The sequence below is a fragment of the Orussus abietinus genome, unplaced genomic scaffold, assembly GCF_000612105.2.
Source record: "Orussus abietinus isolate OABI.00-Male unplaced genomic scaffold, Oabi_2.0 scaffold270, whole genome shotgun sequence".
NCBI classification, from domain to species: domain Eukaryota; kingdom Metazoa; phylum Arthropoda; class Insecta; order Hymenoptera; family Orussidae; genus Orussus; species Orussus abietinus.
This window is the reverse complement of record NW_019394569.1, coordinates 21,792-36,474: the sequence shown is the minus strand read 5'-3', so window position 1 is coordinate 36,474 and position 14,683 is coordinate 21,792. Positions and strand designations below refer to the sequence as shown.

At 38.7% G+C, this 14,683-nt stretch overlaps 1 protein-coding gene across 7 annotated transcripts in view; it reads left to right on the top strand.

Moving 5' to 3' along the window:
- Positions 1-14,683, top strand: part of LOC105700130 (rhophilin-2) — a 105,145-nt gene that overhangs the window by 71,353 nt on the left and 19,109 nt on the right. For all 7 annotated transcript variants that reach the window (XM_023432733.1, XM_023432730.1, XM_023432729.1 and 4 more), the window contains one exon: positions 10,072-10,187. In XM_023432733.1, the coding sequence (XP_023288501.1) occupies positions 10,072-10,187 (116 nt within the window). The remainder of the gene's footprint in view (positions 1-10,071; positions 10,188-14,683) is intronic.

Here is a 14,683-nt window from a genome sequence, read left to right as displayed (position 1 = left end):
AAATGCTGCTTATACCCGAATTCAATTTAAACCCCGAATAACGCAAATAAGCGGTAATTAAAAGATATTGAAAATTAATAAATCATCATTTCTATCGGTAATGGGAAATTGAGAGAATAGACCACTGCTCGGCATGGCTAAGTATATCCGAATTCAATTTCCACCCCGAATAACGCAAATACACGGTAATTAGATGATATTGAAAATTAATAAATCACTATTAATCTCAGTAATTAGAAGGTGAGAGAACGATTTGTTGCACGTAAGAGTCACGGAACGTATCCAACGATTATCCGCGAGCGAAACGAATTTCCCGCCATAACATGAAGGGAAACACGTCGAGGAACTTGATGGACGGTCGATAAAAAAGATTTTTCTAAATGCCTACGTTGCCGAAATTCATTTTTATATTGACAGCTGTGTAGAATTATATTGGATATTGTACCAAATGGCATACTCCACCTGCCGTTTTCGTACAATAATTATGAATAAATCGAAGTAAAACTACAGAAATCCTCTGGATTCATGCTTTCTGGGGCCCTAATTCACTGCAGAGGGACCCCCTGCGCCATCTGTGATTTCCAGGTCAATTAAATTTTCACTCTGAGACCTCGCATTCCCATCGTTTTAGCATACTAGCGCATAAGACACTTTTTTTGCCTTTATCCCGTTCAAATAAGAGATTATCGATTACCAGAGTGTTCCAAATTGTCATAGAATTGTCCTGACACTTTCACTTCTCATATTGGAGTCTTCAATAATTGTATATCGATCGAAATATGAGAGCTCGACGTCATTTTGCTTCTGGTCTGGGTTAAGTTAAAAAATTTTGTTGAAAAATCCATATTTTGAATATGTTAGGACAATTGTTAGATGATCACGAGTCACGTGTCAATGTTTCGTACAGTTTGGTCCAATACCCTTAAAAAAAAGTGTTGTATTCGAATCGACTGATTTGAGGGGGGTTTCACTTCACCTTAATTCTGATTTCGAAACACGCACGAGTCCCTCGGTACTGTTTGTCACTGGCCATTCGCTGCGGTCGCTCCCGAGCGAGCTTGCGTAATTCTTTTTAATACGTCAGAAACCCGTTGGCTCTTAATTGGCGGCATTAAATAATAACGTTTAATCCGAGCGGTAATCCGCGGATTCTAGCGCGCCCGCTCGGTCGTTGGACCGGTTGCGCAGCTCGCTCTGTTTCGCGCGCCATTTCCGCAACCCTCGCGGCCGACTTCCGTTTCTATTTATTTGCCGATCCCAGCTAGCATTATAATCACGCTCATGATCGCGATCATGTATATAAAGCTGGAATTGCAACTTTAGCACAATACAATAAAATTTATTGCTAATTCATTGCTATTTTATTGCACAAGAAAAAAATTGTTTGCTCTTATACTTTTCCGAAAAATGGTGGCGATGTCAGCTTTATATAAAGCTAGCACTGCCACGATAAAAAATAATTATTAAGTAAATGTTCATCGATGAATTATATACCATAATTTATTGCTAATTAATTGCTCGCAGAAAAACCAAATTTCAATTTTTTTCCTCACCCCTAAAGGGTGAATCATATAAAGCTGGAATTGCAACTTTAGCACAATTGAATAAAATTTGTTGCAACATTTATTGCTAATTCATTGCTATTTTATTGCACAAGAAAAAAATTGTTTGCTTTTATACTTTTCTGAAAAATGTTTGCGATGTCAGCTTTATATAAATCTAGCACTGCCACAATAAAAAAAAAATTATTAAGTAAATGTTTATCGATGAATTATATACCAGAATTTATTGCTAAATAATTACTCGCAGAAAAACCAAATTTCAATTTTTTTTGCTCACCTCTAAAGGGTGAATCGCCACCTCTAGTGATAATCGCAGGACAGAAACATGAAAAACATGGGGGAATCGAACTATTTCTTCACGTGGGAATTAATTGCTAATTAATTGCTCCGAGAAGAACCTAATTTCGAATTTTTTGCACAACCTCTAAGGTGGTAGGCCAGCCCCGCCTATGTCGCCCTAGCATGGCCACGTAAAAAATGGAAGAATCGAACTATTTGTTCACGTGGGAATTAGTCGCTAATTAATGTAGGTTTGAAAATTGTATTTTTACGAAGATATTGGTTCTTCTCGGAACAATTCATTAGCAATTAATTTCCACGCGAAGAAATAGTTCGATTCTCCCATTTCTTACGTGGCCATGCTGGGGCGACATAAGAGGGGTTGGCCTACTACCTTAGGGGTTGTGCAAAAAATTTGAAATTAGATTCTTCTCGGAGCAATTAATTAGCAATTAATTCCCACGTGAAGAAATATTTCGATTTTCCCATGTTTTTCATGTTTCTGTCCTGCGATCAGCACTAGGGGTGGCGATTCACCCCTTCAGGGGTGAGCAAAGAAATTGAAATGTGGTTTTTCTGCGAGCAATTAATTAGCAATAAATTCTGGTATATAATTCATCGATGAACATTTACTTAATAATTATTTTTTATCGTGGCAGTGCTAGCTTTATATAAAGCTGACATCGCCACCATTTTTCGGAAAAGTATAAGAACAAACAATTTTTTTCTTGTGCAATAAAATAGCAATAAATTTTGCAACAAATTCTATTTAATTGTGCTAAAGTGGCGTATGCCATTTGGTACAATACCCAATATAATTCGACATAGCTGTCAATATAGAAAGAACGTAGGCAATGTAGGTATTTAGAAAAATCTTCTTTATCGACGTCGATCAAGTTTCTCGACTTCACCTTAAATGCGCAATATTATAATAATTTTTTATATTGCACGATTAAGCAGGATCTTCTGTCGTGTCTGTGTTTCACGCTATAGGTTTAAAACGAGAAAACCAACAAGAATAACGACTTAGCCTTATCTGTATGAAATATCTCCATATCGGTTATCGTGGCAACGAGATATACACGAAGTCGCATATGGGGCAAGTGATTCATCGTCAGGTGAATGCGTTTATTCTCTTTTCATGTCTCGCGTGATACTGGCGCAAACTGTGCAACAGCATTCTCGTTATTTGTTAATTTTGTCGACAAATCGGGAGGGAACTAACGAGAGGAGGAAGAATTCTCACGGGTCTCGGCACGTCCATGCGATAAATAAATATTCGCGGAAAAAACGCAGATTAATCGACCGAAACTACAGTTGAGGAGTCTGCCGTGAAATTAGTCGCTGCAAGTTCCGGATTGTTAACTGAAATCGGCCGTAACAGTATTTATGACTGTGCAGAAAAATTAAACGAGCTCGCAACGAAGAGGTGTTCGGGTTAACGTGAAAAAGAAACTCACCGACGGCAAGGTACATTTACTGTGTAGAATTCTGAGTCAGGCATTGTGTGAAGGTGCAGTGGGTTGATCGTGAAAATCAAGTTTATAGTTGAGTTGAGGGGAAACAACGACAATAGGAGGGAATATTTTGCCAGAACAAGGGGATCTAATTATGTGGTCATAGGCGGCCATGTTGAAGTGGGTACATCATTCGCCGGTTCAGAAGGATCACTCGTTAGCTACGAAATCAGCCCCGAAGACGGAGGCAGACCAAGAAACCGAAAGGAAACACGAAATCGAGCCTCGAAACGAACAGTCACATGAGCCGAAGGAATACGAAATCCTGGATGCGTGTTCAAGAAGACGTCTCGGGGTAAGATGGCGGGAAGGAACGATCCTTTTTGCTTTTTCGACATCGCGTAAATTAAATTACTGCACTCGAGGATGCATTATTTGACAACAGATTTTAAACGCACTTTCTAGCGACCCGAAAACATTTTGTATATCATTTTTAATGGCTCACAATCATTTTACACGGTCGACAAAATTGCAACAATGAAAAATAAAACTCGTTTAAATCAGATTGTTTAGAATGATGTAAAGAGATAATGATTCAGTTTTGATTTACAAAAATATTTGAAACTACCGAGATATGATCATATCCAATAAGCACAAAGTAGTGGAATTTTATATACGTAAATCTAGTGGAAATACGGTGGTAGGAATAAAAATGAAACGTTCTTTCCCCCATAGTTTATCTCTCTACGTTAAATATACATTTATAAGAAACGTTGATTTTACTTGTTATGTTTTCGATGCGTTTATCCCTAATCGAGAGAAACGTGCACTTTAACGTAATGTTTTAAAGTTATTCAAACGTATAGTAAACGATTATAAACGATTATTTTACGTACAGACCACGTTTAATCGACGTTTACGTTATACGACTGAAACGATAGTATGAATATATGAATATATTCGTATAGCACATAATTCTGGGAGTAATTTAAGCGTAAATAGTTTGAACTTTTTCCGCGCCATCGGGTACTTCCCTCTTGTGGATTAAGACAAAGAAATTTGAATTTTGTAAAGGTGGGAGTGCCAGCTTTACGCACCTGTTGTGAAAGGGTTAAATAATGCAGTTTTTCAGTGTACATCATATTTAACGGATTGAAATATGTTTTTATCAGTTGTTATTTACATGGTTCGATATTATTGTAACAGAAACATATTGTATAAAGTACTGTAATAACCCAAGCTAGTAAGTAATGGAACACGGAATATTCGTGCCGGACAAGCAAATGAATGGATTTTTAATGAAATAGCCAATGTCCTCGACGGCCTGCTCACGCGAAGCTGAGAAGGCGACACGAAAAGTGAAGGGAAAATATCTCGCTAATCGACAAATGGTGGAAAAACTCGATCTAGGAACTTGTAGCCGATTTTTTTGAACGTTGACCGTACGGTGGAATTAACCTAAAAGGCGCGCACGATAAATATCATTTGATTTCGTAAGCATATTTACAGAAAAGTTTGCTATCGCTGGTCTTTGGACTTGCGGAATTTACAGTACAAATTAAAAAAATTAAAATAATGAATCGTTTGGCACATTATCTACGGATGAATTTTGGAATAAATGTCGATCACGTGTATCGCAGAGTTAATCAATAGGCTTCCAGTAAAGTGTTAATTGAATTTTAACTTTGAATGTTCAAAATGAGGATGCCAAAAAAATTCGATAGATTGTTTAAAATGTACACTTTTCTTTGTAGGCTTTCATATTTAAGTATTACCTCGTATACGACTAATGGCCGCTGGACAAATGAAGTACGTGCGCAATAAACATTATTTTAACGTTTTACAACAGTTTCCGCATTTTGCCCCTCAATTCATGTTACCCCACCGTCTCATGCTATAGATATATATCCACTGACCTTGAAAATGATCAGTGAAAACAGTAAAAAGTATACCGTTAATTATACGCGCAATTTCTGTCGATCCAACTCATCAACAACCGTTCGTAAACGTGTCTCGGAAAAAGCGGAAGAGACACAACAACAGCTGAGAAAAGCCGTCGGATGCCCGTTATGCCACGAAGCCATTAATGTTTTACATTCCTATTAGGAAAGGGTTTATCATGCACGGCGGCGAGGTTTAAGCGTTTGACAAATTGGCTCATTGTGTCGAGAAGGAAATTTCATGAAGCTCTTACCTCGCGCGGAACGCATATGCGGCAACCTTCTAGTGGAATACACGCGAAGGTCAAGGTCACTCTCGATGATTTCGTGGCTCGTGGAGCCATTTACAGTCCTTCGACCCCGATGAGACCCTTCGAGGTCTTTTGAAGGTCTTTCAACCTTCTCTTGAAGTTCTTTGAAGCTCTTAGAACCCCTTCGAACGAGCTGTCGGTAAATCCCGTCCAACAAAGAATGCTCCCCGGGATCGCCTCGACGTGAACGAATGAACCCATTCGTCGCGATTAAGGTGAAGTAAAACCCCCTTCATATCAGTCGATTCGAATACAACACTTTTTTTAAAGCGTATTAGACCAAACTGCCCGACACTTTGACACATCACTCCTATTCATCTAAGAATTATCCTGACACATTCAAAATTTGGATTTCTGGAAAAAATTGATTAACTTAGCCCAGGCCAGAACCAAGATGGCGCCGAGCTCTCATATTTCGATCAATATACAATTATAGAAGGCTCTGATATGAGAAACGAAAGGGTCAGGACAATTTTACGACAATTTAGAACACTCTGGTAATCGATAAACTCGCATTTGAACGGGATAAAGGCAAAAAAAGTGTTGTATGCGCTTCTATGCTAAAACGATGGGAATACGAGGTCTCGGAGTGAACATTTAATTGACCTGGAAATCACAGATGGCGCAGGGGGTCCCTTTGTAGTCAATTAGGGCCCCAGAAAGCATAAATCCAGAGAATTTCTGGAGTTTTACTTCGATTTCTTGATATTTATTGTACGAAAACGACAGGTGGAGTATGCCATTTGGTACAATACCCAATATAATTCGACCCAGCTGTCAATATAAAAACGAACGTCGTCAACGTAGGTACTTAGAAAAATCTTCTTTACCGACGTCGATCAAGTTCCTCGACGTATTTCACTTCACCTTAATACGCTCGCTCAAATAAATTCAAGAAGGCAGTTGACACGGCCTTCTCGGATTTACTGGGTCGAGCTCCATGGTGGCTGCGAGCAGAAGTCAACCGGTGCAGACAGCCCCGCCATTTTTAGCCACTCGCATAAGACCAGTTTGACCATAAATCGCAAATGGTCAGCACCGACACGAAGCTTACCTACGGTTACGCATACGGTAACGAATATACACGAACCTTGTACCTATGTACATGCTGCCGATTTTACGGAATTTGCTCGCCGATGCGACTTTCCAATGGCCCGAAGGTGCCGCTTTCTAAAAGCACAGAGAATTTCGCCTTTCCCTCTTCCCGGTATGTCCGATAAAAAGAATCGCAAAGATGGCACGTGCGAGAGCGTGCTTCGTTTCTCTTTCTTCTTCCTTGACTTATTTCACAATTGGTGTGAAAATGGTCAAATATCTTCGCGGATGGAATGCGGGTTTTCCTACGTTACTTTATTCCCCATTAAGGTGAAGTGAAACCCCCTTCAAATCAGTCGATTCGAATACAACACTTTTTTATAAGGGCATTAGACTAAACTGTCCGAAACTTTGACACGTCACTCCTGATCATCTAAGAATTGTCTTGACACATTCAAACTTTGAATTTTTGAAAAAATTTATTTAACTTAGCCCAGACCAAACCAAAATGGCATCGAGCTCTCATATTTCGCTCAATATACAATTATCGAAGGCTTTGATATGAGAAACGAAAGGGTCAGGACAATTTTACGACAATTTACAACACTATGGTAATCGATAAACTCGCATTTGAAGGGGATAAAGGCAAAAAAAGTGTTTTATGCGCTTCTGTGCCAAAACGATAAGAATACGAGGTCTCGGAGAGAAAATTTAATTGACCTGGAAATCATAGATGGCGCAGGGGGTCCCTCTGCAGTCAATTAGGGCCCCAGAAAGCATGAATCCAGAGGATTTCTAGGGTTTTACTTCCATTTCTGTATAATTAATGTACGAAAACGACAGGTGTAGTATGCCATTTAGTACAATACCCAATATAATTCGGCGCAGCTGTCAATATAAGAACGAACGTCGGCAACATTGGTATTTAGAAAAATCTTCTTTATCGACGTCGATTAAGTTCCTCGATGAGTTTCACTTCACTTTAATTCAATGTAGCACTAAAAAGAAACATTGTCATTGGTACCAATATTTCAAAACAATTGAACAAGTGTTCCAGAGTTTTCCCGTGATCGTAATTCGCTCTTTTTTGCTGTAAGTAAAAATAAAGGAATGAACGCGCAGAATAAAATTTACTGCATTTGGTTCACTGCGGAAACCGCTTTGGTTGAGTGAACCAAATATTAGTTTATTTGACCAAACTCGTTTGCTTCGATCAGTACTTTGGTTGGATTTTGTCAATGTTGAAAAATGTTTTAGCCACTGAAAGAAATATTTTGGTTAAATGAACAATATTGCTTTAACATTTAGGGTGATCTACCACGACATTTGATGTAATCAAGCAAAAGTTATTATCGAATGAATTTGATCATGACAATAAAATACTTCGTTGTTCATATAATAGTCATATTCTACGGGTCAACCATAAAAATGTTATTGATTCTTGAACTATATTTGCGTGAAGTATTGAATATCCGATCACGCAGTGATGAGTATAAATGTTTAGGTAGGGTTCGAAAAAAAGTATTATTTGGAAAAACTGCATGACACGTAATGTTATTCACTCGGTATGTTCAGCAGAGTAATGAAATTCCCGGCGGAAACGATCCGGTCCATCAATGTGTACATGTACATGTTGGTCGTGTCATATTCCCGAGAGAAAGGATCGGTACTCTCGATTCGACAAAATCGCTTTCTCCGACACCTTACTAATTACCAAGGAATTAAACAAGGCGGTCCCTTTCTTGAAATGTAGTGTATGAAAATTACCAGGAGGAAATTTTAATTCCCAGGCAAGAATAGCCGAGATCCCATTAAGACTTAAGGTGAAGTGAAACACGTTGAGGAACTTGATCGACGTCGATAAAGAAGATCTTTCTAAATGCCTACGTTGCCGACGTTCGTTTTTATATTGATAGCTGTGTCGAATTATATTGGGTATTGTACCAAATGGCATACTCCACCTGTCGTTTTCGTACGATAATTATAAAAAAATCGAAGTAAACCTCCAGAAATCCTCTGGATTCATGCTTTCTGGGGCCCTAAATGACTGCAGAGGGACTCCCTGCGCCATCTGTGCATTCCAGGTCAATTTAATTTTCACTCCGAGACCTCGTATTACCATCGTTTTGGTATACAAGCGCATACAACACTTTTTTTGCCTTTATCCCGTTCAAATGCGAGTTTATCGATTACCAGAGTGTTCTAAATTGTCGTAAAATTGTCCTGACCCTTTCGATTCTCATATTAGAGCCTTCGATAATTGTATATCCATTGAAATATGAGGGCTCGACGCCATTTTGGTTCTGGTCTGAGCTGAGTTAAAAAATTTTGTTAAAAAATCCAAATTTTGAATGTGTCAAGACAACTCTTAGATGATCAGGAGTGATGTGTCAAAGTTTCGGACAATTTGGTCGAATACCCTTAAAAAAAAGTGTTGTATTCGAATCGGCTCATTTGAAGGGGGTTTCACTTCACCTTAACCTATGGCATCGGCACGATTCAATATTGGCCATCAAGGTTCGACATACAATAATGACACAACTGCGGTAACATCATTGGTAAAACTTTAGCTCAAGATCGGCCGAATCATTGAAATTTTGACATGAACATGGCGTTGGGAATTTCTGGCGTAAAATTAGTTTAAACCTAGTGTCGTTATTAATGTATTTCCTCTCTTTCATTCAGATAGGAAGGACAAGATTTCGAGGAAGTGTTTTACATCCTTGTACCTGTAACCGGATATTTGTTTACCATGACACTTCACTCCACAACTTACTTCTTCTTCTTCTTAAAGATGAGAGAATGAAATATTACTTACATATAGTGGTTGAAAACCTGGCACTGCATACTACTCGCTCGCGCGGCGTTACCACTCGACTACGCACTAGGTACGAGGACAGCTAACTCCATTGTCTTATATTCTACGAATCATATTCCTTTGAACCCAAGGGATAATTTACCCTTCGAATGTATCGAATGATACCTGACCGTATTCTTTTATTAATTTTAATCGTTAAAGTCTCTTAAGTCCAAGAAAGTCGTACAAGCTGGTTTTAAAACGAGATTATACATCATTTTATTAAAGGGTTGTTACAACCCTTAAAATTCGTTTTTCGAAAGAAACCAAAATATGCTTTTTNTTATAGGGATAATATTCTAAAGTAAACGTTTTGCAAATGTTTCAAATGTCTGCTAAATATTTACAAAATGTACGATATTCGTTAAATATATAGAAAATATAGAACAAATATTTTGTGCTACTAGGGAAAGTTGGTTGGCTGTCTTTGGCCAATGATGTACGATATTGAGCTAAAGTTGCGCCGTGATTCAATTGTTGCTTGGGTTACTATACATGATAGGATGATAGACCGAAATAATCGTAAGACAGATATTTTCGAATTTTTTTTACGTTTAATGTTATGCTAAAATTGTCTTCAGAAAATGTGGTGGTGGCGCAATCAATGCATAATTTATGTTTTTGCTTCAGGGCTCGGACCCGAGAGTGGCGACTTGTAGAGGAAAGCTCCAAAACAAGCGCAGCAAGCTTAACCAAGAGATCAACAAGGAATTGCGACTACGAGCCGGGGCTGAGAATCTCTTCAAGTAAGTTCCTACTGAGTAAAATTCATTTTTTTTAATGCTAACTCGGAACATACTGTTCTAAATACGTGTTGATCCTTAAAGGTCGAGCTGTACTTCCTATCCGGTCAGATACGGCGCGAAAACGTAGCGTTAATGTTCCGACAAAAGCAGAATATATATTTATACCCTCAATTTAGTTCAGACAGCAAATCTAAAATCCAGATTTGTAACTTTGCAAAACGCCCTTGTCGACAATGTCGAATGTTATGCGTGCATTGTATGTGTATGGCATGTAACCTGTCGGAATCATGAATGTAGGATGTATGAATGTAGGATCAAATTTCAAGTATCAGGATTAACATGAACGGTTGGTTTATTAATAAAAAAAAATTAATATAAAGAAATCGAATACATTGAAGAGTACGTCTTAAAGATCTCAGAAAAAGGGACTTAACTTTCCCTCCGACTTCGCTCGAGCTCTCCTCAGTTAGAACTAACTCCCATTCGATCATTCTCATCCAGCCTCACTCTAATTTCTTTCTCACTCAATTCATATTCCTCACTCTCTCATTCCCACACTCATCAATACATTTCTTTGTGCGTGAAAATTCTCACTCACAGTCATTCGGCCACTCGCACTTCACGAATTCTCAACCACGCATAAACGGTATCGCCTATCGAGCTGTCATTTAATCTAAATGCTTCTCACTTCACCCCACAATCATACAAACATTACATTTCACTCTAACTTCTATTTAGTCTAATTCTTAATCTTTATTGCCTTACACAACTATTCGTATAGCTAAACGCTTTCATCTTTTTTTTATTCTATTAACTTTATTGGATCGCACAGGGCACTGACACTACATGAATTTCGAACGCCGATCCGACTGTGATGGCAACTACATTTGAGGCATAAAATAAGAGACAGTCTTTTTCTCTCTTTGCCCCTAATTTGGGAAAATAGCTGCACAGCACAATGCGGCGATAAGCTATTTGATAGAAAGGGAGAAATACAAGAAGGATCGTCTGTTGGTCACTGGTCTTTTATTCTCTCGACAGTTACAAGAATATCAAGGTAGTAATTAGGTGCTCGGAGTCCATGGTCAGAACACATCAAATCCGCTAAACATAACTACTCCTATTAGAATCGTATGTAAAAATGTTTGTATTGCCGGAAACGCTACGTTTCCGCGTCGTGTCCGATCGGATGGTATACATCGACTTCGAAAACATGCAAGAACCACGTCATGTTAGTTCTAATCCATGGTAAATAAATTTCTTTATGAAAAATGAAACTTCATGAGTTTCAGGATATACTTCAGGTCCTCCATATTCACGTGGTAAAATTTCACACGAATCGATAGCCAAAACCAGATTAGCTTGTCCAGTCCATGGATGTTCGATATTTGGACCCCAAAGGTCAATCTGACTGTGAAGGCAACCATATTGAGAGGCAAAGAACAAGAAACGCTCTCTTTCTTTTTTCCCTCGGATTTTGCAAAACAGCTGCGCACTTCGATATAACAGTAGGCTGTCTAATTGCAAGATAGAAAAACAGAAAAGACCATTTTTTGTCCCTTTTCTTATTCTCACTACGATTACATGAGTACCAACGCAGTGACTAGGTATTCTTGTGACCGTCCACATGTATCCACATATTTCCCAAGACCATGATCGTCTAGATCTAAGCCAAGCGAAACGTTACATTTCTGATCAGAATTTGACCAAATCACATACTTGGAGCCTGATTGGGATTCAAACGACTTGTTAGAAGCTGCATTAATTTTGTTTTTACTGTATTTTTTGTTTTATAGGGGTGCAAAACCTTTTGTCAACGGTGGAAAACTGTGCAAAACGATGCACCAATGTTTATTTAAATCTGTATTGTGCGGTTTCTAACTTAATATAGCTCTTGTTAGAACTGGGCCAGATTTTCAATATTTCTCTACGCGAGTTCTTCCTTCAGGGTAGAACTCGATGTAAAGCGGTTTAGTTATCCCAACTTATGATTCTTTTTTGTTACAGTTAGTTATTTTATCTCCCATTTTGAGCTACTTCGCAGTTTTTTGTGCAATCATCTTATGCTCGATTTGAATATTCACCCAGTTCGCAGAGTGACACATTTTATTTTTTGAGTCGAGTTTGAGATAACAAGGTCATGGAAATGTCTTCATGCTCCAAGATCATTTATGCGGCCATAATTTCCTCGCTACGAGGCACACTTTATGGCTCTTTTCGCATGTATGCAATGCAATCAACACGATAACCGTACTCTTGATACCGGTTTCGTCTTCACTAGGAAAGGAGATCTAACGATTAATGAAACGCCGATGGAGAAAATGACCAGAGTGAACTCGTTTCAAGGAGACCCGTGAAACGTGAAATTTCCTAAGAAGAGAATTCTTTTCTGGGTCAATCTAAAATTTACTATTGAGCTTTCAGTCTGGTTGTTCCTTTTAAGGCGTTTCTCCCAAGTACATTTCCGCGGGGTCATTTTGTTCTCATCCGGGGCAATTCAGTGCATATTTCAGTGGCATACTTTTCCTCTCCTTGCAGTTCACTTCTTTTTCTAGAGCTAGTTTAGAAAGTGGAACGCTGCAACAGGTTGTTTCGGCCGATCAGGAAATTAACTAATATCTGTTTTTTAAATTTGAGTTGTATAATCAATATATCGTGAGTATCGAGGGTAAAGTATCTAGACTAATCGCCGAGATTCTGCCAAGCCTTTGCCTATGACACTGGTATGGAACAGTATTGGCTGCCAAGATTGGACGCACAACTTCGGTAACATCATTAGTAAAACTTCGGGTGAAGGTCGGTCGAATCATTGAAATTTTGACATGAACATGGCGTTGGAAATTTCTGGCTTAAAATTGGTTCAAACCTAGTGCCGTTATTAGCGTATTTCCTCTCTTGTGCCCAAAAGAGAAGGACAACATTTTGAAAAAGAGTGTTTTACATTCTTGTACCTGTAAACCGTTATTTGTTTACCATGACACTTACAGTAAATTATGAAATGCATGACATACTTCCTTTGACCGCTACCAAGACAATTGCCGAGGTTCTGCCAAACTTATTGTTAGTCTATGGAATGGATCAATATTGGTTACCAAGGTTGGACACACAATAATGGCACAACTTCGGTAACATCATTAGTAAAACTTCGGGTGAAGGCCGGTCGAATCATTGAAATTTTGACATGAACATGGCGTTGGAAAATTCTCAGCCCAAAATTGGTTCAAACCTAGTGCCGCTATTAGCGTATTTCCTCTCTTGCGCCCAAAAGAGAAAGACAACATTTTGAGAAAGAGTGTTTAACATTCTTGTACCTGTAAACCGTTATTTGTTTACCATGACACTTACAGTAAATTATGAAATGCATGACATACTTCCTTTAACCGTTACCAAGGCAATAATTGCCAAGATTCTGCCAAGACATAGCTTATGGAATGAATCAATATTGTTTACCAAGGTTGGATGTACAATAATGGCACAACTTCGGGTGAAAGCCGGCCCAATCACTGAAATTTCGAAATGAACACGGAATTGGAAAGTTCGCAGCCCAAAATTGGTCGAAACCTAGTGTTGTTATTGGCATATTTGAATTTTATCATTCCTTGAAAAAACTGTGGACGAACTCTAGTTCGAGTCTATAACCAAGATTGGCGTCTAAACAAGTCTGAATTCAGCCGGCAATTATCCGTATGGCCAACCATGGTAGCCAATGTTAATCCGTACCTTTGCCACAAGGTAATTGTAAGTTTTGCAATAACAGATGATTATTGCCTGGAAAATTCCATCAAACTTTGATAATAGCTTTGGGTGTTTTCCAACGCATTGTTCAGTTACTGTTCAATGCTGAGCAAGTAATGGATCGATAATGGTAAAACATTGGCAGATGATTGTCCGGATTGGTCAAAACGTTATCATTGCTTGTATGACCCAGCTTTGGAGAACAACATGGTGCAGAGTCACAAAGGTTTCCGATTCGAAAATGGTAACCGCTTTTGATATCCAAGTGTCGCGTCCGGATATTTTTCTCCGCCCCGTAGGCTTAGGTGGAATTCCTCGATCAAAGTCACAACACATTTTATGGAACAAAACTTGTATTTTTCAAAAATTATACACGATCCGGCCTTCCTTAGTCGCGCCAACAACCCGAGTCCCCCGTTCTCTCTAGCTCTCGTGCCTATTTTTACTCACAAGGAAACATTCCCAACTGTCCGCCCCCGAACTTATTGATTTTCATACATGTTGAACAACACAAAAATCTAAGAGACACGTGTTTTTTTATATCTGCAATGGTTCGCTTTTAAGGGGTGAAACAACCCCCCAAAGTTTGGCAAAAATTCGATTTGTATAATAATTTTCATAGAAGCAATGGAGGGATTTCGACGAAACTTGGTATAAATGTATTCTGTATAAGGATGGTGAAAACACAATATTGTCCAGCAATGCTACAACCCCCCAAGGGGGTGAACCACCCTTCAGGCGACATTTTTTTCTATTATCTA